The sequence below is a fragment of the Hipposideros armiger genome, unplaced genomic scaffold, assembly GCF_001890085.2.
Source record: "Hipposideros armiger isolate ML-2016 unplaced genomic scaffold, ASM189008v1 scaffold_242, whole genome shotgun sequence".
Taxonomy (NCBI): Eukaryota; Metazoa; Chordata; class Mammalia; order Chiroptera; family Hipposideridae; genus Hipposideros; species Hipposideros armiger.
Window position 1 is genome coordinate 1,758,323 of NW_017731592.1, and position 26,155 is coordinate 1,784,477.

The 26,155-nt window shown below is 56.3% G+C and overlaps 3 protein-coding genes across 18 annotated transcripts in view; all 3 read right to left on the reverse strand.

Annotated features, from left to right (window-relative positions):
• Positions 1-1,059: 1,059 nt before the first annotated feature.
• DOK3 (docking protein 3) lies at positions 1,060-7,311 on the reverse strand. 3 transcript variants are annotated; one of them, XM_019655649.1, is made up of 7 exons: positions 6,917-7,311; positions 6,403-6,473; positions 5,271-5,373; positions 4,027-4,332; positions 2,269-2,368; positions 2,004-2,176; positions 1,060-1,924 (listed from the first exon to the last, which is right to left on the reverse strand). In XM_019655649.1, exons 3-7 carry the CDS (start codon positions 5,334-5,336, stop codon positions 1,244-1,246), a joined length of 1,326 nt encoding a protein of 441 aa, XP_019511194.1. In that variant the 5' UTR covers positions 5,337-5,373; positions 6,403-6,473; positions 6,917-7,311; the 3' UTR covers positions 1,060-1,243. The 3 variants fall into 3 exon arrangements, with proteins under 3 accessions (XP_019511194.1, XP_019511192.1, XP_019511193.1); XM_019655647.1 differs by having other exon boundaries at positions 6,161-6,473; XM_019655648.1 differs by lacking the exon at positions 6,917-7,311 and having other exon boundaries at positions 6,161-6,896.
• Positions 7,312-7,411: 100 nt separating this feature from the next.
• DDX41 (DEAD-box helicase 41) lies at positions 7,412-12,807 on the reverse strand. Its single transcript, XM_019655646.1, has 17 exons — positions 12,567-12,807; positions 12,373-12,483; positions 11,944-12,103; positions 11,787-11,861; positions 11,598-11,658; positions 11,346-11,482; positions 10,859-10,931; positions 10,579-10,732; positions 10,348-10,484; positions 9,420-9,582; positions 9,151-9,282; positions 8,799-8,870; positions 8,574-8,670; positions 8,287-8,436; positions 8,125-8,196; positions 7,924-8,034; positions 7,412-7,755 (listed from the first exon to the last, which is right to left on the reverse strand). Exons 1-17 carry the CDS (start codon positions 12,591-12,593, stop codon positions 7,619-7,621), a joined length of 1,869 nt encoding a protein of 622 aa, XP_019511191.1. The 5' UTR covers positions 12,594-12,807; the 3' UTR covers positions 7,412-7,618.
• Positions 12,808-14,965: 2,158 nt separating this feature from the next.
• Positions 14,966-26,155, reverse strand: part of FAM193B (family with sequence similarity 193 member B) — a 31,124-nt gene continuing 19,934 nt past the window's right edge. For 10 of the 14 annotated variants that reach the window (XM_019655603.1, XM_019655601.1, XM_019655612.1 and 7 more), the window contains 6 exons: positions 25,659-25,860; positions 24,538-24,777; positions 17,418-18,441; positions 17,242-17,317; positions 16,357-16,454; positions 14,966-15,341 (listed from right to left, as the gene is read on the reverse strand). In XM_019655603.1, coding sequence (XP_019511148.1) covers positions 16,358-16,454; positions 17,242-17,317; positions 17,418-18,441; positions 24,538-24,777; positions 25,659-25,860 — 1,639 coding nt within the window. In that variant the 3' untranslated portion in view covers positions 14,966-15,341; position 16,357. The remainder of the gene's footprint in view (positions 15,342-16,356; positions 16,455-17,241; positions 17,318-17,417; positions 18,442-24,537; positions 24,778-25,658; positions 25,861-26,155) is intronic. The other 4 variants (XM_019655613.1, XM_019655607.1, XM_019655602.1 and 1 more) reach the window with 3 other exon arrangements.

Genomic DNA, 26,155 nt, shown 5'->3' on the forward strand with positions numbered 1-26,155 from the left:
AGGAGGTGGCTAGAGGCAGATGCTTGGAAATGACTGTTACTGTGAAGTGACAATGGAGCATCGCTGTCATGAAGACAAGGTTCAGGATGTGCCAAAGGTATGGGCAGCTGGAGCAGAGTTGTCAAGGGGCCAGCAGGCCAGGTCCTCAGGGGCATGGTGCTTGTGTACATGGAGGTCCCAGGGGTGGTGACAGGAGTAGCGTGAGGGGAGGACAGTAAGGCAGGCACTAAAGTCTTCATGAGACTTGCTTATCTCCCTCTGGGACGTGGGCTCCTTGAACACGGCCATGTCCCCAGCGCCTAATGCAGAGTGGGCAGATGGTAAAACACGCAGTTAAAAATGAATGAATGCATGCCTGGTATATAGTCTTTAGTCTTGACAGTTGAGGAAACTGAGGCCAGGGGTTCCCCAGAGTGAATGTGCAGTTAAGTGTCTCAGTGGGAACAGGGGTTTTGGGTGTGCATGTTTTTGAAGTCCCTTTCACCTGCTTCCCCCATGCCCATCACCTCCTTCCCAGCTCAGACTTTCTGGTGGTTTCCAGTTTGGCTCCCTCAAATTCTGTCTCCATACTGCTCCTTCCTTAGTCTGTCCCTCCACTGAGGATTAGACCAAACTCTGCAGGACCATCAGGCCTCTCATGTTGGGCACCAACTTCCGCTCAGGCCCTTGGAGCATTTGTGTACATGTTCTTCCCTTGGTCCCACCACGCCCACCCTTGGCCTGGAAACCCCAGGCTCCCTGCCTGCCCTTCCCATTCCATCCAGAGGATGCCTCTCCCACCAGCAAACCTCACTTCTCCCTCTGCCCGACTGTCCAACTCATTTCTGCTGTGTATGGAGCCATAATTATCTGCATCCTGCCTGCCTGCTGGACTGGACTAGAGCCTACTGGCAGCAGAGGTCAGGTCCAGGTCATCCATGTCCCTAGAGCCCAGCAGAGGGCACTGGTTTTTGCTGCAACACATATGAGGGAGGGTCTGTGTGCCTGTGTGGACCCCAATGCCACTGCAAGGAGCTAAAGCGAGGAGGTGCGGGCTGTGGGCTAGAACACAGGACCAAGTGGGGAGCTGAAGGCTTTATTCTCAACAGACCTGTACACTACACACTCAAGGGCGGGCAGGGCTCCTGAGGGGCCTCCCCAGGCCACCTGCAGTGTCCCCAAAGGCCAGAGTGGATGCAGGGATGTGTCCCCAGATGTCCATTGTTTGCCTGCCCTCCTGTCCCAGCCAGGCTTCTCCAGGTATTCAGGGCCGGTCACAGGGGGCGGGGCCCTTCTTCCGCTCCCGGCTCAGCAGCGTCACCAGCTTGGCCTTGAAGCCCGAGTGAGCAATGGGGCGGCAGGAGCCCTCGGCTTCGTCACCATTGCTGCCCAGCTCCAGCTCCAGCAGCCGCCGGTACTGGGCCTCCAGGCTGCTGTCGTGGGCCGGGCTGGGCCAGCCCAGGTCCTCGCTGTTGTGGTAGATGGGGCTGTCTGGGGGGCTGCGGCCGCCGGGTCCTTCCTGCACTGGGTCCCCCAGGTTGGGCGGTGTGGGGCCGGCCTCCAGCGCACACAGGTTCTCATAGAGGTGCTCGGCGGCACGCGGAGGCCCGCTGGCCCGCTTGCACACGGACGCATACAGCCCGGGCTCAGTGGGCAGCGGGGGCAGGCTCTGTGGTCCAGGCTCGGCCAGCCGCACCCTCTGGGAACCAGGCAGGTCGGGCCCGGGGGGCACCTCCCGCAACTCCCCAGGGGGGTCCAGCGAGGGTAGGGAGGTGGCCCGTGGCAGGGGGCAGGGCCGTGGCGCTGCCAGTTCAGGCAGCAGCTCCCGCTGGCGAGCAATGGCAGCGGCCACGACCCCGCACAGGTCTCGGGCTCTGGGGCTGCTGAAGGCGAAGAGGCCTTCGCCCGAGTCACAGCGGCGGCCAGCTTCGAAGGAGAACACGCCCTGGGCACAGGTGACATCGTTGGGTCAGTGGCCAAGGGGCCACCTGCCACCCCCACTCCCTGCAGGCTCAGCCCCTCACCTTGTCAGAGCCAAACTTGCGGAGGAAGCGGTAGGGCCAGGAGTAGAGGGCCTGCGGGCTGGCCGGCTCACTCAGCTGGATGGCGTCCTGGCCCAGCAGCAGGATATAGGGCCCCTTCAGCTGGCAGCGGGCAGCCGCCTCGGTCCTCTGCACCACCACTGGAAACTTGCCCACTGCAGGCAGAAGGCACAGCTGATGGGTCCTCCAGAGGCCCCAGCCCCGGCGGCGGTGGTGCTGAGGCTGCCCCTACACCTTCCTGACTCACCTTCCTGCCAGGAGGAGTAGATAGCGTTCTCCTCCATGGGAACCAGATCCCGCTTGGGAGCCTCCGCCTCCCCTGGTCCAGAGGAAGATTCCCCTGTGCCCTGGGGAATGGGTCAACAACAGAGGTTAGAGTCATCCCTCCTCCGCTTCCTGCATCCTTTCTCATGGGGAAAAATGGCACTTGGGACTCTGTGACAAGTAAGTCCACCCAGGGACCTGGCACCAATCCCAGCTCTGCCCCTGACACACTGCACCCTGGGCACCCCCTGAGCTAATTTCTCCCTCTGCAATCACCCCTGCTCCCCCTGGAGGGTGCTGAGAGCTGTAAAGCAGAGGCACTGACAACAGGGTGGCCCCCTCACCCTTGCACTAGGCCAGGGGCCAGGCCAGCCCATGTGTGTCCCCCATAGCTTAGAGCAGTGAAGGGGCAGGAGCGTCCTCCCCCAGGCCTCTGGCTCCATCTCACCCCTCCCTACCCCTCATCCCTTCACACACTTGGGCCCTGACTCTCAGCACCTCTACCACCACCACCTTGGTTGGCCCTGGGTAGTATGGCCAGGGTCAAATGCAATGGGTTCCTCACTGGTCTCCTTGCTCCTGTTCATTTTCCTTCTTTTTTTCAAATTTTTAAAATTAAAAAAATTTTAATTAAAAAATTTAAATATACAATATAAAATTTTCTATTTTAACCATTTTAAAGTAATTCAGTGGCTTTGAATAAAGTCACAAGATTGTGCAATTATCACCTTTATGGAGTTCCAGAACTTTTCATTCCTCTACTTTGAAAGCCTCTGGGAAACACCAACCTGCTTTCTGTTGCAATGGAGTTGCCTATTCTGGGTATTTCATGTAAATGGAATCATATAATACATGTCTTTTTGCGTCTGGCTTCATGTTTTCAAGGTTCATTCACAGTGTAGCCTGTGTCAGTGCTGCTTCCTTTTTGTGGCCGAGTAATATTCCATTGTGTAGACAGACCACATTCACTTTATCCATGATCAGCTGACAGACATTTAGGTTGTTTGTCCCTTTGGGCTACTGAGAATAGTGCTTCTCTGAACATTCTACTACAAGTGCTGTTTGAACATCTGCTTCAATTCTCTTGGGAATTGTTGGGTCAGGTGGTAACTCTGTTTCAGTTTTTGAGAAACCACAGACTCATTTCCTTTTGGTCCATTACAGACCCTGTAAAGCTTTAAAACTCTCAGTCATTGACTCAATCCCAAAAGCTTCTCCTCTCACTCGGAATAAAACCCCAAACTCCACATGTGGCCCAAGGTGGTTTCAGCTGGTTCTCAGCCCTTGCACTCCTTGCCCTCCAGCCACACTGCCTGCTTTCTGCCCCTTGAACACACTAACCTTCTCCCTGCCTCAGGGCTTTTGACCATGTTGCTCCTTCTATTCGGGACACTCCTTTGACCTCAGTGTCTGGGACATTGTTTCCTCAGATGTTTGCCTGGTTGGTTGTCCTTGAGGACTCAGGCCCACCGTCCCCTTCTGAGAGGCCTTCCTGGACCATCCTGCCTAATGTCCCCTGGTTCACTCCTAGTCCCACCCCAGCCTGGCATTTTCTCCATAGCTCGTATGGCCATCTGAGATTTGTTCTGTGGCTTCTGGGCTGTTTTCCAGGCTCATAGGTACTTGGCAGTTACTTGCTAAGTGACAGAATGAGTGAGCATGGAATGAATAAGGTGTGTGGGGGGGAGGCAGTTCCCCTGGGCCAGCCCCTGAATGCCCTGCCCTCCTGCCCTGTGCTCACCGGAAAGGCCAGTTGGCAGATGGGGCCCATCCATTCCTGGCGGTGCTGTGCAGCCAGCAGGTGGCTTCGCTCGGTGGTGGTGAGCAGGAAGGCACTGGTGTCCCGGGGGCAGCTCTCACCGTCAGCCGGCAGCACAGACACACAGTCAGCTAGGCGAATGACCCTCCGCTCCCCACGCCGGCCGGGACCTGCAGACCTGTCACCTGCTGGCCCAAGGCCACCATCCCGGAACTCCCAGCTCTCCAGCCGTGCCACGCCTGATGGGCCTCCTGCATACAGCAGACCCCACACCTTCCGCCAGGACTTCTGGGGGAGAGAAGGATGGGGGTGAAGACCTTCCCTGCAGTTCAGCTCAGCACAAGCTGCTCAGCAAATGCTTCTGGCCACTCAGGCGGGCCTCTGCCTCCCCCAACTCCTCAGGGCCTCAGAAAAGGCCTTACCACAGCCAACCCAGCAGGGAGAATAGTCTTTCAGTTAGCCCTGGGTTCAGATCTACCCCACACTTTCCTAATTGGTACCCTCATAAGCACTAGTGTCCTGGTCTTCTCATGAGGCGGCCAGGGTGGGGCTTCTACTATTGTAGATTATGTCTGTAAAGCATCTAGCAGCTGGAACAGACCACCCGACACTGCCGGTTATGTTGGTGGACCTCCCTCCCCCCACCTCCCAAAAAGGTTACTTAGGCCACAGGACAAGGACTGGGGCTGACTGAGACCACCCTTTCATGATGGTAAGGAAGGAAACATGCAAATAGCGTCAAGCAAAGGAAACAGACGGTTTATCTGCCTGGGCAGCAGCTGCAGCTGAGCTGCGGGGGTGTAGGGCCTGCTGCCTGAAGGTAAACCCCCCCACTATGTCCCATGACAGGCTGGGAGGAGTTGAGCCCTCTTCTGCAGGGTGGGGCTCTACCAGCTCAGCCCCTGGACTGGCCTGGCCCTGGAAGGGTTGGAATGCTGTTGGAGTAGCCAGCCTCCCCACTCTGCCCTGCCCCCAAGGTTTGGGTTCTTAGACCCTCCTGTCCCGTGGCTTCCCTATCTGTAAATGAGGCAGGGTCTCACTAAAGCCTGCTCAGGCTCAGCCCACCTGCTCAGGTTGAGGACAGGTCTCTACCCACCCCAACCGCTGGGTTGGATCCCCCACCCTGACTCCCACGTCCATTCTCCCAGGCCTGGGTGGGCTGTCCCAGTCTGGGGTGGAGGCCCACCGTTTGTTCTAGGCAGCTGCCTGGCAGCCAGGGTCCCCACCTTGCCGAACTTGACGTGCTGCTGGTAGAGGATGCCGTCCTTGATAGGGGTCTCCAGAGGCTCCATGGCCGGGGCAAGGCTGCGGGTCCACCACTCCGAGGGCCTGAGGAGACTGGTTACAGGCTGAGGGGAACTCCTCACACTTCCCCTTCTGGCCACTTCCCCTCCCTCTGTCCAGAGAGGCAGCTGCATGACTGGGGGAGGGGAACCCCATCTCCAGTAAAAGAGCTAGGATAGCAGTTGGGGGCATATTTCTTCCTTGGGGTTCCGACTGGACTGGTCAACGTGCCGTGTGCCTGGCAGGGGCCTTGGAGCACCTGAGGGCAAATGACCCATGCCTGCACCTGGGTCAGCTGGGTGTGAGCATCTGACCTGCAGGCTGGCTCCCTAGTCATGGGCTCAGACCCCTCCCCTGTCCACCCTGGGGACATTTGTGCACCCTGGGGCCTGGTATTCCCACAGCCCCAGCACCCTTCTCCAGCCAGACTGGCAAACTCCTTGCTTTCCCACTTGGAGCCCTGGTTGGTTGGCTGGTCCTTATCTTGGAATATTTCTAATATTCACTCCCTCCCTCCACCTTCGCTGCCCTCATCCACTGCCAGCCTGTGCATCTCCTTTTTTTTTTATTTTTAAGGAAAGGCAAGAAGCAGGCTACTTCATAGACAGAGCAGCCGTGGTCCTGCCAGGGAAATGAAAGTAAAGCAGGAATAAATTCATTCAGAGGAAAAGGAAGAAACAGGCTACTCCACAGACCTGCGTCTCCCTTTGAACCACTGGCTCACCTGGGCCCACCCCTCTCCCCTTCCTAAATGCTTCCTGGTTCTCCACTGCCCTCAGGTCTAGCCTGGGCTCCTCAGCCCAGCACTCAAGGTGCTGCGTCCTAGCCTCACCTCTCCCCCGTCCAAAGAGGCCCCCTCATCACAGTGCTCTCTGGGCGCTGGCTGCCTCTTCCTCTGGGAGGCCTCCTCTGACCACCCCATGCTGAGAGCATAAAGGCCCCAGCAGCGCGCCCCAGTCCTCATGGCATGGTCCTGCCCATCTGAGTGCAGATGGCATGCCCCAGTGGGCCCCTGGAGAGCTCACATGCTTTTTAAGCTTTGCTTCTTCCTGGTGGCCTATTTTTGTGCCTTACCGGAGGCCAGTATCAGGGCTGTGTGTGAATCTGATTCTGGGGACAGCCTCATGTCACTCATTCAATGCCACCTATGGGAAGGAATGTGTAAACAGGCTGAGAAATATAGTTTGGGGGTCACATACATATAGGGTGTGTATCTTCTTGGGCAGGAAATCTTTTCCAAAGGTCTCCCACACCTGGCTTTGTGCCCATTGTGGCCCAAGAAGCCCCAAGCTTCAGCCCCACACACCAGGCCCTTTGCATTCTCACTGACATTTCAATGATGAGGAAATCAAGGCTCAGAAACATTAAGTAACTTGCCCAAGGCCACACACCAAGTGACAAACATGGCTTGGGCAACGGCTGTCCTGCTGGGATAAGCATGTGGCCTGCACATGAAGTGCCCGGCACAGAGGAGCTGCCACCAGTGCTAGTCCTCTGCCTACTCCTCGCCAGATGTTGAAATCCCATGCATTTGCCAACATTCTTGTGACTGCCGCCCATGACCAAGTCTGATCTCTCTGCCACTCACCTGTGAGCTGCCCAGCAAAGCTGAGCAGTGTGCCAGAAAGTGCCTGTAGCAGTCTCCTGTGGCATCTGCTGCCCCTCAGCAAACAGGGCGGAGGGTTCCCTCCTGGGAGCCTGCACAGGTGGGCAAGCGGGCAGGGAGCCTGAGGCTGGGTCGCCTCCCAAGGGGCTCCAGAAGCCCTAGGAGCTTCACACAACTGACAGGAAGAGGGAGGCTGCGGCAGGGCTGGAGGTTACGATAGTCAACCAGAGACCTGAAAACCCGACCACCGATTTCCCCTTGTCCACCGATGTGGTCCCTCTGAGTCACAAATCCAGCTGGCACTGGGGGTGGGGTGGGGTAGGGGGGGCAGCTAGGCGGCTCCTTCCACAACCGAGCTGGCTGGGTGTTGGCTGAGGTGAGTGAGACGCCCAGGCTCTCGAGGTCAGAGGGTGAGGCTACTAGGAAGCAGGGGGCGGACGAGGTGAAACACAGAGGCAGGGCTGGGGCTCAGACCACAGAGGCTTGTGCTTTAATGGCAGCTGGGGTAAAGAGAAGCAAAAATAGTAATTCTGGGGCCACAGGGCGCAGGCAGCCAGGCGTGGCCTGGCCCAGCCCAGGCCAACTGGGCTGAGGATGCTGGCTTCTTGTCCAGGGGGCTGGTGTGTGGGAGGTGGCTGGAAGCCCGGGACTGAGGCCTCTGGAGAGAGGAGAGGCGGCAGGCAGCTAGAAGTCCATGGAGCTGTGGGCCAGGTAGTCCTTGCGGCCAATGTTGCTGACCTGCTTGGTCTGCATGGCTTCAAGTTTGGGGCAGTCGGTGATCCGATGGCCCAGGCCCCCGCAGAATGCACAGCCACGCTCTCCTGGGAGTATGGGGTATAGGGGGAGGGGGTCAGCATGGTGACAGGGCCAAGTTCCACTCCCCAGACCTTGGTCCTCCTTCAGTCTCCCTAGTCCACTGATGTGCAGGGTGGACCTGGTGTTCCCGTCATGCCCCCCCTCTGGACTAGTGTCTCCCGCTCCGCAGTTACCTCCAATGTCCAGCATGGACTCGTCACCGCAGTGCAGCACTTGTAGCACAGGTGGCACCTTCTGCTTGGCCTCCAGCAGCAGGGCTTTGAGGTCCATGAGCACTGACTCGTCTGTGGGGCAGTGGGGTGCCATTAGGTCCAACCCTGTAACCAGGAGCTGGAAGACCCAGGGGACAGCTGTGGTGGCTCTGGGATACTCACCGCAGGCCTTGTTAATGAAGGTGGTGGCGATGCCTGTGTTTCCTGAGCGCCCGGTACGGCCAATTCTATGCACTGCAGAGAGAGGAGACAGCTTCTGGCCCACTGCCCAGGGCTGGAGCCGAGCCTGCAGCCCAACCCCCCACGTTCCCCCCAAGCTCCCACCGTAGTTCTCGATTTCCTCAGGCATGTCATAATTGATGACATGCTGGATGGCAGGGAAGTCCAAACCCTTGGAGGCTACATCTGTGGCCACTAGGACATCCTTCTTGCCCTCCCGGAAAGCTTCGATGGCCTTGGTCCGTTCCTCCTGGTCTGGAGAGGGTGAGGCGGGAGCAGTTAGAACAATAGCAAGAGTCTGGGGAGTAGCGGCAAGCCGGCCAGGCAGGGGAAGGTTAGGTGAGGGGCAGCAATGGCAGCACCATCCATGCCTATGCAGATGCCACCCTGACCTTTGCCCCCATGGATGGCCACGGCCTCGACCCCCTTGAGCAGCAGGTACTCATGGATGGCGTCCACATCTGCCTTCTTCTCTGCAAAGATGAGCACCTGTCCAGGAAGGCCAATGCGTCACGGCGACTGCCTCTGCCCAGGTGTCCCCGACCCTCTCCCATGTGCTGTCCCTACTGCCCTCTTCCCTCATCTGGGGTGTCCTGGGCCAGCCTGGCTATACTCACAGGCGGGGGTGTCTTCTGCAGGCACTCGAGCAGGTATACCATCTTGGCCTCTTCCTTCACATATTCCACCTCCTGCCACCAGAGGGGCCAGGTCAGGTGGTCCTGAGAACAAGCTCACCAGCATGGCCCACCAGAGAGGCTGGGCCCCAGTCCCAGCTGGGAGGTGACCAGCAGCCTCTTGCCGCCAAGGGCCAGGGACCCTAAGAATGTTTCCTGCTAAGGGCTGGGACTTCAAATAATGAAACCTCCAGCGCCCACAAGGTGGACCGCCCACCTTGCTCCAATCAGCTTCAAAGGGAGCCTTGCCAGACCCTGCCCTCAGAGGTGAGACTGCCCTCCAGGACTTGCCCACCTGGATGACATCTAGGCTGGCGGCCCCGGCGCGCCCCACATTGATGGTGACAGGCTTTACCAGGGCACTCTTGGCAAAGTTCTGTATCTTCTTAGGCATGGTGGCACTGAAGAGTAGGGTCTGCCGCTGGCCCTGAGAAAAAGGAGGGCTGGGGCTGAGGGCATGGGGGACAGTGGGTAGGCAGCGCAGGGCCTCAGGGCCCTCCACAGTTGACAGAGGCGCACAGGGGGAAGGTGGCAGGAGTGCCCTGGCCAGGCAGGGAAGGGCACCTTGAAGTAAGAGAAGATGGTGCGGATGTCGCCCTCGAAGCCCATGTCGATCATGCGGTCAGCCTCGTCCAGAGCCAGGTAGCGACAGATGTCCAGGCTGACCATCTTCTTTTGCAGCAAATCCATGAGGCGCCCAGGGGTGGCTACCATCATATGCACACCGCTGGGGAACCAGGAGAGACCCTGAGATCGGGGCCACCTGCTCAGCCCTACCTAGAGGCTGGCCTTTCACCTCCTTCTGCCCTCTGGTCTTCCTGTCACTCCCACCACCTTGCCCTACATACAGCACACATCTCTCTTGGAGGGGGCTGCAGCCTTCCTGAAGTGCTCCAGGCTCTCCCTAGCCACATGGTCACCTCTGCCTGGCAAACCCTTCTCCCGGGTCCTCCTCTCACCCCCAGGAGTGTGCTGCCCTGAGTCTCCAGGCAGGTCTCAGCCTGCACTTCCCCAGCTCCCTGCCTCTGCAGGCCTTGAAAGGCTCACTTTCCCAGCTCGCTGAATTCAACTGTTCTGTGTCTGCATCATCCCTGAGACTGGCGCTGGGGCTGGCCTGTCTGTGACCCCAGACAGCTGGTGATGTCTGCTGGGAACTGCACTGTGTGGCAAGGGCACAGGCCCAACCCTGCCCCAGTGCCTCAACCTCCTTGCTGAGCTACACACTGAACTACCTGACCTTCCTGAACACCCTGGGCTCCCCACCTCTGTGCCTTCTGCCTGTAATAACCCCACTCCATCTGCTGTGCCCCCACAGTCCCTCACTACACCCCTCTGTCCCACCCCAAGTGACCTCCCCATTAGACTGGGGGCTCTCTGAGAACTAGACCCACAAAAGGCCTCGGCAAGGCTCTATGGAGTAGCTAAAACAAAAGGTCCTCTGATTTATCTAGGGGCTTTGGGGTGGCCCTGGGGTAAAGGTGCCTGTGCTCACTGTCGGATGGTCTCCATCTGCTCTTTGACAGACATGCCCCCGATGCACAAAGCGCAGCGCAGGAGTGGGGAGCTGTCCTCCTGCAGCAGGCGGCAGTAATACTCCAGGATGCCGTGGGTCTGCCGGGCCAGCTCTCGCTGCAGGTATGAGAGGTAGGGGGGTGGGGGGGCAGGGGCTGGTACCAGAAGGCAGTCTTGTTGGTGCCCTGCCCTCCAGGCCAGGCTATCTTACCGAGGGGCAGATAATGAGTCCATAGGGCCCTTCGTGCTTGGAGAAAGGTAATCTCTTCTCTTGTTCCAGGCAAAACATGATGACGGGCAAAGTGAACACCAGGGTCTTGCCTGAACCCGTGAAGGCAATGCCTATCATGTCACGGCCGGACAGGCTGTGGGGAGAGAAGGGGCTTGAGGGTCAGGTTCGGTAGAATACAGGGACTGTTTCTCTACGTGGATATGTAGTGACTGCTCCTGCTTGTCACCACCATCCTCAGAGCCCCCACGTCCACACTTACATGGTGGGGATACCCTGGATCTGAATCGGCGTTGGGTGGTGGATGCCCTTCTTCTTTAGGCCTCTCAGTATGGCTGTGGGAAATAACACTGCATCATCCTGTGTCCACAGGTACTTGATCAGGCCCCAAAGCCTATAAAATGGGCTCTGTCCCCCTCAAGTTACAAATGATGAAACTGAGACCCAGAGAAAGAGCAAGGGAAAGACAGACAGACAGACTTGTGCAAAGGCCCTAGGCTAAGTGGAAGCAGGATTCACACCCAGGTCTGTCTAAGGCTAACACCACGTATCCACTGAAGGTCCCTAATGGCAGAAAACAGTGACTATGTACAGCTGGGACAACTGAAAAAGGAGCCTAAAGGAACCGCTCCTCAAACCCCTCCATCCCCACTGGCTATGCTGCAGTTGCGGAGCTTAGTGGGAGCTGGGACACAACCTCACATATCTTTGACTATCAAAGTGTGGTGCCTCTCCCAGTCCCCAGGCACCTGCAGGAAATTTCATTTCCTTGAAGCTCTTGATGGGTGGTGGGATACCATCTCCCTCCACCAGGATGTGGTATTTCCTCCGTACACGCTCATGCCGCTCTTCAGACATGCTCAGGACGTAACGGGGGGGTGTCCAACTGTGGGTGGGTGGTAGGGGTCAAGAGAGGCCCTTGGGCACAGCTGGCTTTGGGGTGTCCCTGCCAGTCTCAGCCATATCCCATCCAAAGTAAGGGTGACTAGCTTTCCACATACCTGGTTTTGATCGGATCATCGTATGTGATTCCCTTAGCCATCTCCTTCACTGACATCAAAGCTGAAGAGACAGATGTGGCTCAGGGCTGGCACCTGCTTCCCAGAGGCCAGGCCCCTTGAGATATAACATGCCTGGGGTTGGGGGAGGACGCTCAGTCCACTTCCTCCCTGCCCCAGCTACAACCCTACCTCTGCCCTCAGCCACACTCTCCAGGATCTTCTCCTCTTCCTTCAGCTGCTTCTCCTTGGCAGATTCCTTGCGGGCTGAGAAAAAAAAAAGCAGATGGTGTCAGAGAGACACCAAAGCTGTACACCAAGCCGAGCCTCCCGCAGGTGCTGAACCCACCTTCAGCCTTCTCTTTGAGGTGCTGGTGCTGATCCAGGAGGCTGACGTTGGACTGAGGGCCCAGCGGGATGTCGTCCTCATCTCCCCGGGGCTCACTGCCACTGTCCTGCTGTTCCTCCTCCGCAGCTCCCTTGCGCCTTCGCTGCAGCAGCTTCTGGAGCTGAGGTTCCACCAGAGCCCCTCAGAGCCAAGCCCAACACAGAGTGGGACATCGGGCCCACGAGCTGCGTCAGGATACTGGCTTTTGGGAGAGGGTTCTGTGCCCCGAGGCGCACAGCTCCCTTGCCTCTCAGATCATGTCGTCAGTCCCTCATGTGCCTGGGGGCCACGCTCCCGTGTAGATACCTCACCCCGCAGACCAGGGGTCACCATCCCACCGCGAAACCCCCACCCCCCGCCCTCATTCGTCCTTCGACCCCGGGCCCTCACCAGCAGTTGCCGGCGCTGTCGCAACGGCACGTAGGGCACGTAGTCCTCCTCGTCCTCATCCTCTGCCTCGGAGCGGCTTCCTGCGGCAGTCGCCTCGTCGGTGCGAGCCCGCTGCAGAAACACACAAGTCAAGCCCGGAACCCTCCGCCTTCATTGAGGCTCGCCACCCGAGCGGCTCACAGCCTCGTACCCACCTTCCGCTCGGGTTCCGAGTCCTCCATCCTTTGCTGCACGCATGCGCACCACGGCAAAAACCCCACCCTATCTCCGAGATCCAATCAGATGTGAAGAAGCGGACGTCGGCGCATAGCAACGACATCTGAGTGCCGGATCGCACCGAGGGACAAACTTTCTTCTGAGCCGCTGTCCTGCGGCGCAGTGTCAATGTTCCTTGAGCGGCTACGCAGCTGTTGCCGGGTTGAGGGCGAAAGCATACGGCAAAGCACTGTGGGATGCTGGAGGATTTGGAGCATGCGCTAAAGGCTCGAATCAAGCTTGGTAGCGGGGGAGGCGCCCCAAGGGAAGACAGCGGATCCAGCCAGGTTCCCAGCCTCGCCCAGACCATGACGTCACCCAGCGCGCCCTGGTCGGTGGACACTGCGCCCTCCAGTGGCCAGGGAGCTCCGGGACCTGGCCGGCTGGGATCCCGATGCCCGGGGCACGGGTACTGCTAGTGGACAGTTGAGTCAAGCACTACGGCTGACTGGTAGTCTCATCTATGTGAGACAACACCTACGTTCAGAGTGGCGAGGGATAAATAGTATTATAAAATACTGATGATGGTGAGGGTCTGTACGTGTGTAAACGCTTATCGTAAATGCCGTACTAGAGCTCAGAGTGTCTCGCTGCCTGGAGAACCAGAGGCTTCCAGGAGACTGGATCTGAGCTTCCAGAGAAGTGTGGAATCTCAGAGCAGAAAGTGGAGGGGAGTAAGAAAGAGGCTTTCTGAAAGAGGGTGCAGCAGGAGTGATCTAGCCATGTACAAGTGCACAGATTCCTAGGGAATAAAGAGATCACTTGGCCTACATGAGGTGGGGGTAGCCAGAGCAAGCGCTGGCGAGGCTAGAGCATGCAGGACCTTGTCAGGATAATTTTGTCACTGGGGACTTCAAGAGAGTGGTCAGTGTTCTTTCCTTCTTCGTGTATTTAATATGAGCCTGTGCTGGGCATTGTGTATTGAGTGCTGAAGCACATAAAGATGAGCAAGACACAAACCTGGCTTGTGGGATTACAGATTTGTTGAGACAGAAATATAGCTAACCAGTCTTGAGGTTAAGAAGTATCAAAAGACAGGCAGGTACCGCTTTTGGAATTATCACAAAGGCAGGGCAAACTGATTCTCATGGTAAAAGTGGCCTCTAAGGGTGCCAGGCCTAGCTGGAGACCGAGGTTGTAGGTGTGGCTGGAGTGAGTGCTGGAGGCAGGGACTAGGCATGGAGGGTCCCAAATGCCACTCACAGGAGTCCTCTGTAGGAAAAGCGACTGCTTTAATCAGGCCTTCAATTTTCAAACGATGCAGAATTTTAGATAGCTGTGCTAATTCAACTGCATGGCAGGAGCCTGGTGCAAGAATTGGAGTATGAGAGGAACACAGGTAATAAATATACAGAGAAAGGTTTCACAGGGGTGTCCACACTTCCTTGGGGATTGGGAAAGGCCAGGGACCAGGAATTGTGAACCTGTGGGCAATGCTGTTTCACTTCTTTAGAAGAGGAAGCTGGCACTGACTGCCAGCCTATGGTGGGGCTCAACCAGGTGGGGGTGGGGGAGGGAGTAGCGAGTGGTTTCTGATCTGGCTCCCTGCACTCCATAGAGGGCTCTTAGTGACTGTGTGGCCACTGCCTCCATCGCTTGCTTCCCACATTAACTCAAGTTGAGTTGGTTTTAGTGGAGAAAATGACATTGGAGGCAAGGAGTTGGGACACACGTGTGTGAGGCATTTTTAGCAAACCTGTTATATTAAAATCTGAATTTATAAACCAGATCCATGGGAATGGGGAGAGGTAGTTTGCTTTACTTTACAGAAGGGTTCATTATACACTTAACTCTCAAGCACTTAAGCTACGTCTCATTCCCATTGGAAAGTCAGACTCAATTTATAAAAACTCCATCTACCGCCCACTTCCCATGACAACCCTAAACACCTTGGCTAAAGGTGCACAGTCCATAAAGGCCTCAAGCCTTCCCCAGGTCTCTTCTTACATCAGTTGCCCAGAGACCGAGTCCCATCCCTGCAACTCACCCATCTTGCAGAGGGGAAAACAGACACAGTGTGGGGAAGGGGCTGCTCCCATACGAGTCCTCCCAACCAGGAGGAAAAGGCAGAGGCCGCAGTCATACAGACCTGTGCTCTAACCCTAGTGAGCTAGACTGAGCTCAATGAAGTCATTTTCCTGTCTTAGCTTTAGTTTCCTTATTTGTAAAATGGGATAATAGTCCTACTTAAAACTGCTGCAAGAATTAAGTAGAAACAATGCCAAACCACTGACACACAGTATATGCTTAACAAGGTTGGTGACTAAGACAGACCCCATGATTCTAATTACATCCCTTAGTTCACCCCCAACTCTACCCAACAAATGAAACACACAACTCTTTGTCCAAATGTTGCTTTATCTTTCGCAGGAAAGATCTTCACAGTATCAAAAGTAAAGAATTAAAAAATAAAACAAACAAAAAACCAAACATACGGAGAGCAGTGTTGGGCCAGCAGCCCCCGGCCCACAGGCCAGCCCAGCCCCCGGGCTCTGAGTGTGGAGGCTGCGTAGCACCTGGAGGCGGCTCTGTGGAGGTCCTGAAGGGTCCCAGCCCGGCTCAGCATCCATTCAGCTTTTGGTTGGTCCGGGATGGCGGGGAACAGGGAGGGTCTTGGGCAGGTGGGTGGGGCTGTGGAGGAGGAAGAAACTGTAGACCTTCAGCTGGCAGTCGGGGGTCTCAGGAGACCGTGAAGAAGCTGGACCCGGCAAAGGCTGCGAATACAGAAGAGCACGGACACATGGTGAGCAATGGCCTCCCAATGCTGGCTCTGGGTCTCCTCCATAGGTCCCCGTGGAGGTAGGAACAGCATCAAGGGTGGGGGATCCTGACCCAAAGAGGGGCAAGAAGACTTGCCCAAGAATCAAGGAAGTCTGCTGCCCTGGTCCAGAGAGGACAGGTGAGGACATCAGCCCCAGTTTCTTGTTGCCTTAAGGGCAGCTGTGTGGGTGTCAGTCAGAAAAGGCCTGAGCACAAGATACAGCTCAGGGTTCAGGCATGGCACTGCGCAGCCATTAGGCCCCAACCCCAGCACCGAAGCCTGACTGCCAGCTACCCTTCTCTCCTGTACTACGGTTCTCAGCTCAGTGCCTTCTCCTGTATTCTCAGTCCAGAGCATCATCTGACAGGTCAACAATTTAGACAAAAGGGCCTGTGCAGGTGGCTGGGAGGGGAGGCCAGGCCTCTTCTTCCAGGAGGCAGCTTCGCTATTAATTTCTTTGTGAAACCTGCCCTGTTTGCGTCTAAATGACCTCCAAGACCTCAGTCTAGCTCAGCCCCCACGCTGCTCCCTTGCAGGTCACGCTGCAGGTCCTGGCAACCTGCAGGAGTAGCTGGGCCCACCGAGTGAGATTCAACCCCGAGGCTAATGTCAGAAATAGGGGCAGCCCTCTGGGGCCCATGGCTGTCTGGGCCCAGTGGGAGGAAGGTGGCAGGGGAAGTGGAGGCCTGGTGGATACCCCAGGGGATGACGGTGCAGGAAGGGGACCTTCAGGAGCAAGGGCAGGAGGGCCTGACCCAGGGAGGAGTGATGGAAGGACAGGGCTAGGGAGAAATGGCTGCAGGAAAAGAGATGGTGCCTGTGCCTGCAGAGAGCAGAGCCCGCTGGGCTGTCACTGTGGAGATGTAGGGGTCCGGGCTGCAGGCCTCAGTCCAGCTCCCTATGCCTCAGAGCACAGAAGCTGGCAGAGCACTAGGAGGGGGTGCACGCAACACTTGGGGTCTCCATACCTCACTGAGCTGTGCTGGGAGTGGTTTTCTTGAGGCTGAAGTTGGTCCAGTTCACAGCAACTTTCTGGCGTGTTTGCTTTGCAGAATCCAAACAGAACCTATCAGGTTTGGGGGAACAGAGAAGTACAATCAGAGATCCCCCCACCCACTGGACCCCTCTCCTAGAGCCATGTGTCCTGGTCACTAAAGGAGCACAACCCCTCCAGCTCCTGGGTGTTGTGGTCTAGCAGGTAAGGCAACTGTGCTGGCTGGGGGAGCTTCCTGGCTAGGGTGCCCACAAGCCCAGGGGACAATGTATGAAGAGAGTGACACTGCATTGGCATTTGTCCCCCCTCCCCCTTCCATGTTTTACACTAGCTATGCTGGGCTGTCTTCCTTTCTCCTAAGGACAGGTTTTTTTCACCCTCAAACCTTTATATGTGCTGACCCACTGTCACACATACCCTTTTCGTTTTTCCTGGCCCACTCATTCTTACTCCTCAGGTTTCAGCCCAGCCACCACCTCTTCTCGGAGTGCTGCCCTGGCTGCCCCTAGGCCTCAGCGCGGCCTGTGGTCCCCCTTCTAGTCACTCCCCAAACCCACATCCTTACTCCTCTAACAGCACTTGTTGCTGGACTATATAGATTTATGCTCTTTCCCCACCTAGACTGTTTGATTCGCCTCTGCCCCAGAGCTCAGCCCAGGCAGAGCAGAGAAGTGCAAGTGAATAAACAAAGTGAATGAAACCGGAAAAGCCCTGGTTTTTGGGACTTGATACGCCTCCTTTGCCTGGTCCCTTGCACCCTTCCAGATGCCCTGTCCTGCCAAGTGGCTACCTGGGTTCCAGCAGACAGGTTGGTGGGAGAGGTCCGGGAGAGAGTAGGGCAGCAGGTGGCCACACCTACCTCTTGAAGTACTCCACCTCCCGGTCAGTCTCATCCATCTCCACACCATCCATGTCCTTGGGCAGGAACACATCGTCTAGGAAGACACAGCCAGGAGGGCTCAGTGCCCACACACGAGGATTGCCCTCCACCCGTGGCCTGGCAGGGGGCTCAGCCCCTGCTCCTGGTGCACTCACCCAAGGAGGCGGCCGACTTCTCCTGCTTGGTGCGGCTGCGACGGCTGCGGCCCTTGCCCTGCGGCAAGTTCTGGGGCCTTGCTGGGCCTTGGGGCTGCACAGACTCCTGCTCCTGAGGCCGTGCCTTGGCCTCACCTGGCCAGTTTCGCCAGGAGCTGCCCTTCTCCTTGTCAGCTTTGGGGCTGTCAGCCCAACCTGGTCCTGGCTGGCTCCCCCGGCTCCCGTCTCCGGCCTCGGCACAGCTGCCCACTTTGGGAGGCTCTGGGGCCTTGCCTGGCTGCTTGGGGCTGGGGGGCTGGCCCTTGGCACTGGGAGCCTCCAAGCTGGCCGAGGACCGGGGGGCTGGGCTCACCTCACTCTTCTTGGCCTGACTGCCTTGTCTCTTGCCTTTCCGTGGCTTCCCACCTGAGGCCACGGGCTCAGGCAGCTCCTGCTTGCAACTGGGGACTTCCTTTGGGCTTGGCTCCTCAGAGCTGGTGTTGCCTGGTTTGGGTGTCTTGACCCAGATCACCCGGGACAAGTTGGGCACAGTGCTGAGTCTCCTCACTAGCCCATTCTCGGGGATGATACCGGGAGGGGGGCCCCTCACCTCTGTCCATGGTGGATGGGGACCTCTCATTTCTGCCCATGGTGGGGCTGGTTTGCCTGGAGCTGGTAACATGTGGTTCTGAGGGGAGCCCAAAGTCAAAGGGGACAGGTCAAGGTTGATGTCAGGCCGGTACTCTGAGGAGCCATTGAGGTTCGAGGGGGGTAGACTCTGGGGCTCTGTCTCAGCAGCTTCCTCCTTAGAGAAGCCATTGCTGTCCATGCTGAGCTCACACACACTGAAGCTGGCGCGGATGGAGTCCTTGACAGTGTTCTTGATCTCCTGCAGACGGCTGCTCAGGAAGCTGTTGACCCGATCCAGCTCCCGGTCAGGCCACTCCAAGAGCCTCTCCCTGGCAGGCCTCAGCTCCTGGCTTCCAGAAATACCACGATTCACCTGCTTCAGAGCTTCTGCTGCCAACTGGGCCTTCTCTTTTTCCTGCCAATACAAGGACAGTTTCAGCAGGGGCCTGGCAGCTGCCAGGCACAACGTGACACCTGACATACCAGCCTGGGGCCCAGCTTTGCCACTAACTGGCTAAAGGCAGTGCTTCATGATCCTGGCCTGCTTGCCCACCCTGCAGGAGTGAAGATGGAGTGCAATCAGACAGGTACGCGTCTTGGGCACAGAGGCTGTTACACCCACCGAGGGCAGGGTTTTCATAGCTTGTTCATCCAGAGCCCCAGTGATGTCCTAGGGCCTAAGAAGGCTAGACTCAAAAGGGTGCGGATGTAGCTAACTGCACAATGCCACCCATTTGCTGAGTCTCAGTGAACTCATCTGCAAAATGGGACAATAGTTCTGAAGAGAAGACCAAAGTGGGGATGCATGTGAGGAAGATGGCTACTACAGACATGCTCTCCAATTCTGCAGGCAGGAGAGGGAAAAACCATGATGTCATGAGTGTCTTTCAGGAAGGAAGTTGTGGGGCTGACTGCTCTGGGGGGTTGGGAATGTGTGTATCCTCCTAATGCTGTGTATGGATGCCACTGAAGAGGGTGAAGTTCCCATAGGAAGGCCACTCACTGCTCAGTTGTCCTCAAGTAATCAAGGCCACGCCTAAAGTGTGCCCCATGACATACTATGGACAGCCACATGTAAAAGCAGCCTCTTTGGCTGGGTGAGGCCCGGGAGGCTCAGGAGGCTGGGCCCTGCCAATCAGTGTTGACAGAGCCAGATCTGGAGAGTGAAAAAGTTAGTCTGTGGGCTGAGTCACCCCACCCCTCTGCCCAACCTCAAGGCACCAGCAGGCCAAGAAGGCCTTGAAAAGGAGACAGGAGACAGACGTCAAAGGCCTACAGGAAGGAGGTGGTGGTGCCGTGCCAGGGGCTGGATGACTTCTACCATTTCACGTATTTCTAGCGATCTGGGAATAAAGGAGGAAAACAGGAAGAGGAAAGTGGGGAGAGAAAAGAGGGCTTGCTGTCTGTCACCTCAAAGTTAACTTAAGGAGGGTGACCCTGTGGCCCAGTGGGCATGCATTTATTTGTCCTCTTGTCTTTTTTGAACACTGGCTCCACAACTGACTAGGACCACAGCTGTGGGACCTTGGACAAATCACTTCTTCTCTGAGCCTTACTAATGTCATTTGAAAACTTAGGAGAAAAATGACCTACCTATACCTCACAGGGTCAATATGGGGACACCTAAGAGGGTGTGTCCTATTCCCTGTGTGCAAGTAAGGCTGTGCCCTGGTACTGTGCTCAGGTGAGGGAGCCGCTCAGCCTGCAGCAGCGTTTCCAGCTGTGCGACCTGGAGTTTAAGGCCATAAGGCCAGCTCTAAGGCTATGGGTACGCACACAGGACTGGAAGGGCCTCTCTTTACTCCTCCCCTGCAACAAGAACAGCTCTGCTTTGTTAGAAACTGAGTTCCTTGGAAGACTTCGGATGCAGAAGAGTGTTCTGCAGCTAGGCAAGGGTGTCTGAAAATGGCTGGTGTAGAGGGAGTGATGTGGAACCACATGCAATTTGGTAGCAAGGAGGGGAGAGCACAGAAACACACATTTTCTGCTGGGTACCATGAGCTTGGTAGTTCCCACATGCCGTCTCATTTAATGCTCACAACTGTCCTTGTTGCATCATTATCCTCAATTTACAGATGAGGACACTCGACTTGGGAAAGAATAAGGAACTGGCCCAAGGTTGCATGGCTAGTGAGTGGCAGAGTTGGGACAGCACCCAAGCTGTGATCTGCAGAAGATCCTGTGTTTTTCAGTCCTGTCTGACAATCATTTCTTGACCATTGACTCTGAGGTACTGGGCTGGGTTCTGAGAATTCAACTATGCGGGAGACACAGTCTCTGCTCGCTGACCTGAGTCTGCTGGGGGAGACAGACACGCAACAGGCTGTTTAATTCTGAGTAACAGTAACAAAAGCTACAGAGAAGAAAGCACAGGGTGCTCTGGGAACCCAGACCAGGCCCATCAGGGAGTACTTCCCAGAGGCGGTATCGCCCTGAGCATGAAGGGTGAGTGAGGGGGATTATCCTGGAGAGAGAGAGACAAGCACTTTCCAGAAGGAAGAGCAAGTGGAAAGGCTGGGAAATGGAAAAGCACTAAATCTTTAGGGGATCCCAATCACTCAGAGGTACAGCTGGAGCCCAGATTTCTTCTGGGTGTAGGGTGGGCAGAATGCCAGAAGGGCAGACTGAGACGAAGCTGGCAAGCTAAGCAGGGGCTGGCTCCTGAAGAGCCCTGCAGGCCATGCTCAAGTATGGGTTCAATCCTGAGGGCACGTTCAGCCACTGAAGGCTTTTTAAGGAGTGGCCATGGGGTGGAGTGAAGTGGATGGTTTGAGTGATTTAGGAGGTAGTGTGGCCAGGACACTCGGTGGTGTGTGGGGAGAACGAAATGTGTCATGAGAACAACCCCAACCCCCGCTACGCTGCTCCGGCAGCCACACGGACCAAGCGCTCACTCTGCCAAACCTTTGCGTGCATCACTCCATTTCATTCTCGCAACAATCTGACTTAGGTTCTACTGTTATTCTCATTTCCTGGATAAAGAAACTGAGGCTTGGAGGTTAAGTGATTTGCCCAAGGTCATACAGCAAGTGTGGCAGAGCCAGGTTTCAAACTGAGGTCCAAGTCCAAGGCCCACTGCTCCTGATCACCGTGATGCATTCCTCCCAGGGTGGCACCCAGCGTTCTGTTTCAGGCAACTGGGTGGACGGTGGTGCATCCAGCTAGACAGACAATGGAGAATGAGGGACAGGCCTCTTTGGAGAAAGACAACAAGTTCAGTTTTGGATGCTCTGAGTTTGAGTACCTGTGGGATGCCATAAGAAGGTGCCCAGTAGCAACAGCAGACATCACTGTGACGTGCAAGGAGGGAACAAGGGGCCATACCGAGCTGGAAGGCACCACTAACTAGATGGCTTCTCTCTCCCAGGGAGATGTCCTCTATCGGGGGGGGGGGGGGGGGGGGGCAGGTAGAGGAAGAGGAGCACACAAAGGAGACAGAAAAGAGGGTGGAGAGGAAGGTGAGAAATGTGGAGAGCTAGGCGTTCCCACTGTCCTTTCCTTGTCCCCCAACTGAGGGTGGAGTAGCCAAAGAAAACAGTGTTTGAAAAGAAGAAACACAAAATGGGAAATGTTGCCTAGCAGACAAAGAAGATGGAACAGGAGAAAGCATGGTTTGGCTTTCTGGGGGGTGGAAAACAGTTTGCAGTGAGCTGACGGAAGTAAAGACTGAATGCAGAGAAATTTTCAAGAATCTGGCTGTGATGAGAGGAGAGAGACAGGGGTGGGGGTGGGGGGGGTGAAACGGAAGTTGTATACTCAAGGAACAGTTTGCTTTTAAAAAAAGACAGCATACTGGGCACAGTGGATGCTGATGGGAAACAGCCCAGAGAGGCTGCAGCCACAGGACAGGAAGTCAATGTTAGCCTGAGAGGCAGGAAAGGACTGCAAGGGCCTTAGGTAGGAAAAGGGTAACTGGTCCTTTATGACAAGAAAGTTTGCAGGTGCTAAGACGCTGAGAGAGTGCCTTCCACTGGCCTAACTGGAACAGGAAGTGAGGGTATTAGCCAAAAAATAAGGTGGGAGTGGGGAAAACCTGGAAGTTAGAGAAGACTTGCAGTCCTTCAAAAGGATTGTGACGAATGAAGTGATGAGGAGGAAGACGACTAGGGAGCTACAGAGGCCTGTGAGGCAATGTGGGGGCTCAAGCAAGTGGGAGGCCATGTGGCCACGTGCCACAGATAGATTTGGTGCTTTCCTTGAGGTGCAGAGGGGGAGAGGCACATTGGGGGTGACCCAGGGCTGCGGTTTTCCTGAGTGTGTGTCAATTGAAGGGCAGTGGGGCAAGGAATTGAGAGTACTGGTAAGGAGTGAGTCAACGATGGTCAAGGCGTCTCGCCTGGTCTGGGGAGAGGAGAAAAGGGGCAGGTGACAGTCCTCAATGGATAAAGAGGAATGGCTGGGAGGTTGTAGAGGACAGAGCCGGGGTCAGTTCCAAAAGAGCAAGGGTTACAGAGTCACGGTCTGGAAATGGTATAAGGGAGCAGAAAGACACCCAGCTTTGTTCGTCTCCTGAGGTGGGAGAGAGTATGCAGGCTTATTCTCTGGATGACTTGTAGGGGAAGCTGTGTTTTCGGTGGACAGCAGTTGTAAGTCCAGGAGGTAGATGGAGGGACATGGGGAGGAGGCTGATATATAAACAGATAATGGCCATGATCGCCTATCACATGACATTGCAACTGCCTGCTTCTGCTGTAACCTGGCCTCTCGACTGGGCTGGACAGATAGTAGCTATGCAGTAAGTTTCTGAACAAGTAAGTAGTGTGTGATAAATGACAGACTAGAGAGATGTGCAAGGTGTGGCAGGAGTACAGAGGGAAAAGTTATCTGAGCAAGCCTGCAAAAGAGGAAACAAGTGAACTGAGCTTGGAAGGAAGTTGTCAGGAGGAAAAGGAGAGAGAAGAGAGCCTTACTGGTGAAGGAGAAAATGTGCAGCACACAGATTTAGGAAAAGCACACCATCCTGGGAACTGTGAAGTGTGCTCGCTAGGACCTAACTGCCTTAAGAGGCCAGGAAAGGCCAAAGAGACTGCTGCTGCCCACCGGACACTTCTGGCCAGGCAATGCTGGATGAGAGGAAGAAAGTGTGGACAGCTTTCTGCAGGCAGTGGTGGAGCCCCTTGGCTCACTACTTGGTGCTCCAGGGCCAAAGTCCTGGTTTGTCCTTTGTGCTGGAAAAAGATAGAGAACCACTGCTGCTTTCCAGAGCACCAGGGTTGTTTGACCACCCAGGACCTGGAGCAAGCTGGTTGTCCAACCCAGTCTCCTCGACTGCTGGGTTCCCGAGTGTGGCACTGTGCAGATGCAGCTGGGGGCAGGCAGGCGAAGAGGTAATGAGGCAGCTGGGGACAAGCCGTCAAGCCCTGGGGCTCGCCTGGCATCACGGCTGCTGGGAAAGGGCTCACTGGATTCTGTCCTTAGCCCTCTGGGAAGGGTTCGCTCAGCCCATGGGCTGGGTCACTCTCATGACTTCAATTACATCTCCACGCTGGCAACTCCCAGCCCCGCACCTCCATCTCCACTTGGATGTCTCCGAGTCAACGTGCCCCAGCCGAACTCCTGTCTTCTGCCATCCCATCCTTGCTCAGCAAAAGGCACGCCATCCTGCCAGTCACCCAAGCAAATACTGGGAGACATCCCTAACTCCTGCATGTCCCTGTCCTGTAACGAGATCACCAAAGTCTGTCACTTTTGCTTCCTCTGAAAATCCATTTCTCCTGCTCCAGCCCCACCATCAATCATCTCTACCCTGACTCAGCTTTCCGGCCTGGAGTATCACCCTGCCAGGCTACCTTCCATATTGCCACACAATAATCTTGGAAAACAGTTATGACCAAATGCATTCTTTGATTAAAGTGGCTCCCCCTCAGCTGTAGGATCAAGTCAAAGCTCTTCGGCAGGGCCCACGAGGCCCTTCCTCACTTCCACGATCTGTTCCGCCTCTCCTCTGTTTGAGCCCTGGCTACACCAAGCTGCTGTGGATGTGCGATGCCCAGCACCGGGAGGGCCCTGCTGGCGGATCTGTACTCACTCCCTGTGAACCAGCTCTTGAGTCAGCCTCTTAGTACAGCTGTTTCCAGCACACCCAGGCAGGATGGGGGCTTCCCTCATCCGGCACTTGTCACACACTAATGTGCTCGTCCAGGTTTGTGTCAGCCTCTCCACTGGACCGAGCTTCTCCAGGGTGAGAACTTAACTGCACCATGCTTTGGCTCCCAGTATTTGCAGAAGTGTTTGCTGAGTGAATAAATGACTGACTGACTGAAGCAAGTCCTAGGCTTGGAGGAATCCAGCAAGCGGCTTCTGAGTCCAAGACTCGTTTGTCCTCCAGTCACTGTCCCCCCGTCTCCCTGAGCCTGATGCCTCCCAAACTCTTTCAGACCTTCCCAGAGCAGTGAGCCACGCCAAGGCCTTGGGAAGCCAGCACCATTCATGGCCCAGAAGTCCTGGGGGTTGAGGCGAGGGAGTCCTCGGGGAGAAGAGGTGGTAGACCAGGGCTCCCCCCCACACCCACCTTCTTTTTCAGCTTGTGCCGGGCCCGCTTGGCGGCCCTGGCGCTGTTGGGGACTTTGGGGTCCGTGCTGTTGATGAATTCCAGCAGCTCATCCACATCTCGGTGGTCCACGGTGGGCTCCCCAGGGATCCCGCCCAGGGCGCCCCCCTTCATGGGCAGCTCCTCTTTCCGCCTGGTCAGCCTCGAGCGGAGTTTCTCCCGGATCTCGGTATAATTCCGACTCGTCGGAGCAGCGGGTGGCTGGGGGAGGGGGAGGTGCTGACATTACACCCCAGGCCTGGGAAGCCCATAGCACTCCCACCCGCTGGCACCAAACATGTGGTGAGAAGCGAGACAACTGTTCTTTCTACCAGGCCCACAAAGGCCAAATGGCTTCACTGTCAGCCAGGCCAGAGCCAAGGCAGAGGTGGGTGGATGGAGTGGGAGGTACGTGACAGTGTTGGGAGCATATTGGCTTGGGAGCCAGGAAAGCAGGTTTGAACCCAGGCTTCGTCACTTGGAAGCTGTATGACCTTGGGCAGGTCACTGAGTCTTGTGAGCCTCAATTTTATCATCTCTAAAATGAGGATAACCCCTAGCTCAAAGGTGACTAGCAATGTAATTACTTTCATTTCTCTGTCCTCAACTGCTCTCCCCTAGCCGGCGGCCCTTTCCTCTTCACCTTAGGAGACTTCTGAACTGCTTCCTGCCCCTGTCCAGAGACAGCATGTACTCTGGCGCCATCTGTGCTCAGGGCCTGTCCCTCGGCTGGCTCTCACACCTGGGGGACCGAGAGCCTTGCTTCCACTCTGCCTTCATCACGCACAAGCGTTCACTTCTCTGTGATTACACACGTACACATACTCATCAGAATCATAGCTTTCTCTCTGCCATTTCCTTTCCTTTTGCCTAAGGAAAAAAAGTCAATCTTAAGAGAAACCACGAAAAGAGCAAAGGCAGAAAAATGTTTTAAGAATCCCTACCTCGCCAGTGTGCTGTGAGGATCAACAGAGCAGACGCAGGTGTGAGGACTCACAGGGTCCCAGCATGGTTACTAGAGCAAGGGGCCTCTGGGGAGAGCGGGCGCACCTCTGGCTCACCTTGGCCGGCCCCAGCCCTCTGGCCTAGGGACGTTCACTCACCGCATTGTGGCCGAAGAACTCACAGTAGCAGCAGTCACAGAACTTCCCATCTCTCTGGTGGGTGGAGGACGAGGTGCAGGAGCTCCGCTCTGAGCTGCTGTCCTCTTCCTCGCCCAGCCCCTCATCTGCCTCGCAGGACTGGGGCAGCTGGCAGGCTTGGCCACTGTGTGTAAACTTGTGCCCCTTGCACACGGGGTCTCTGCTGATGGGGGAGAAAAACAGGCCCGAAGGTGAGAGGGCAGGGCAGGAGCCCGGGGAAGCAACCCCACCGTCGTCGTCCCCACAGCCCTTCAGCAGCCTCATCTTGTGAAGGCCGAGGCAGTCAGGCCACATCAGTGCCCTCACAAGAACAGGGCCAACACTCGCTGTCCCTCAGGGCCCAGCTCCACGGCGCTCTTCGGGAAAGATCCCCCCTGCCTCCCTTGCCCACACCCACCATGTGACTCTCCTGGACTCTGAGGGCTGGCATACATCTCTCTCTATCCTACTGTTACCAC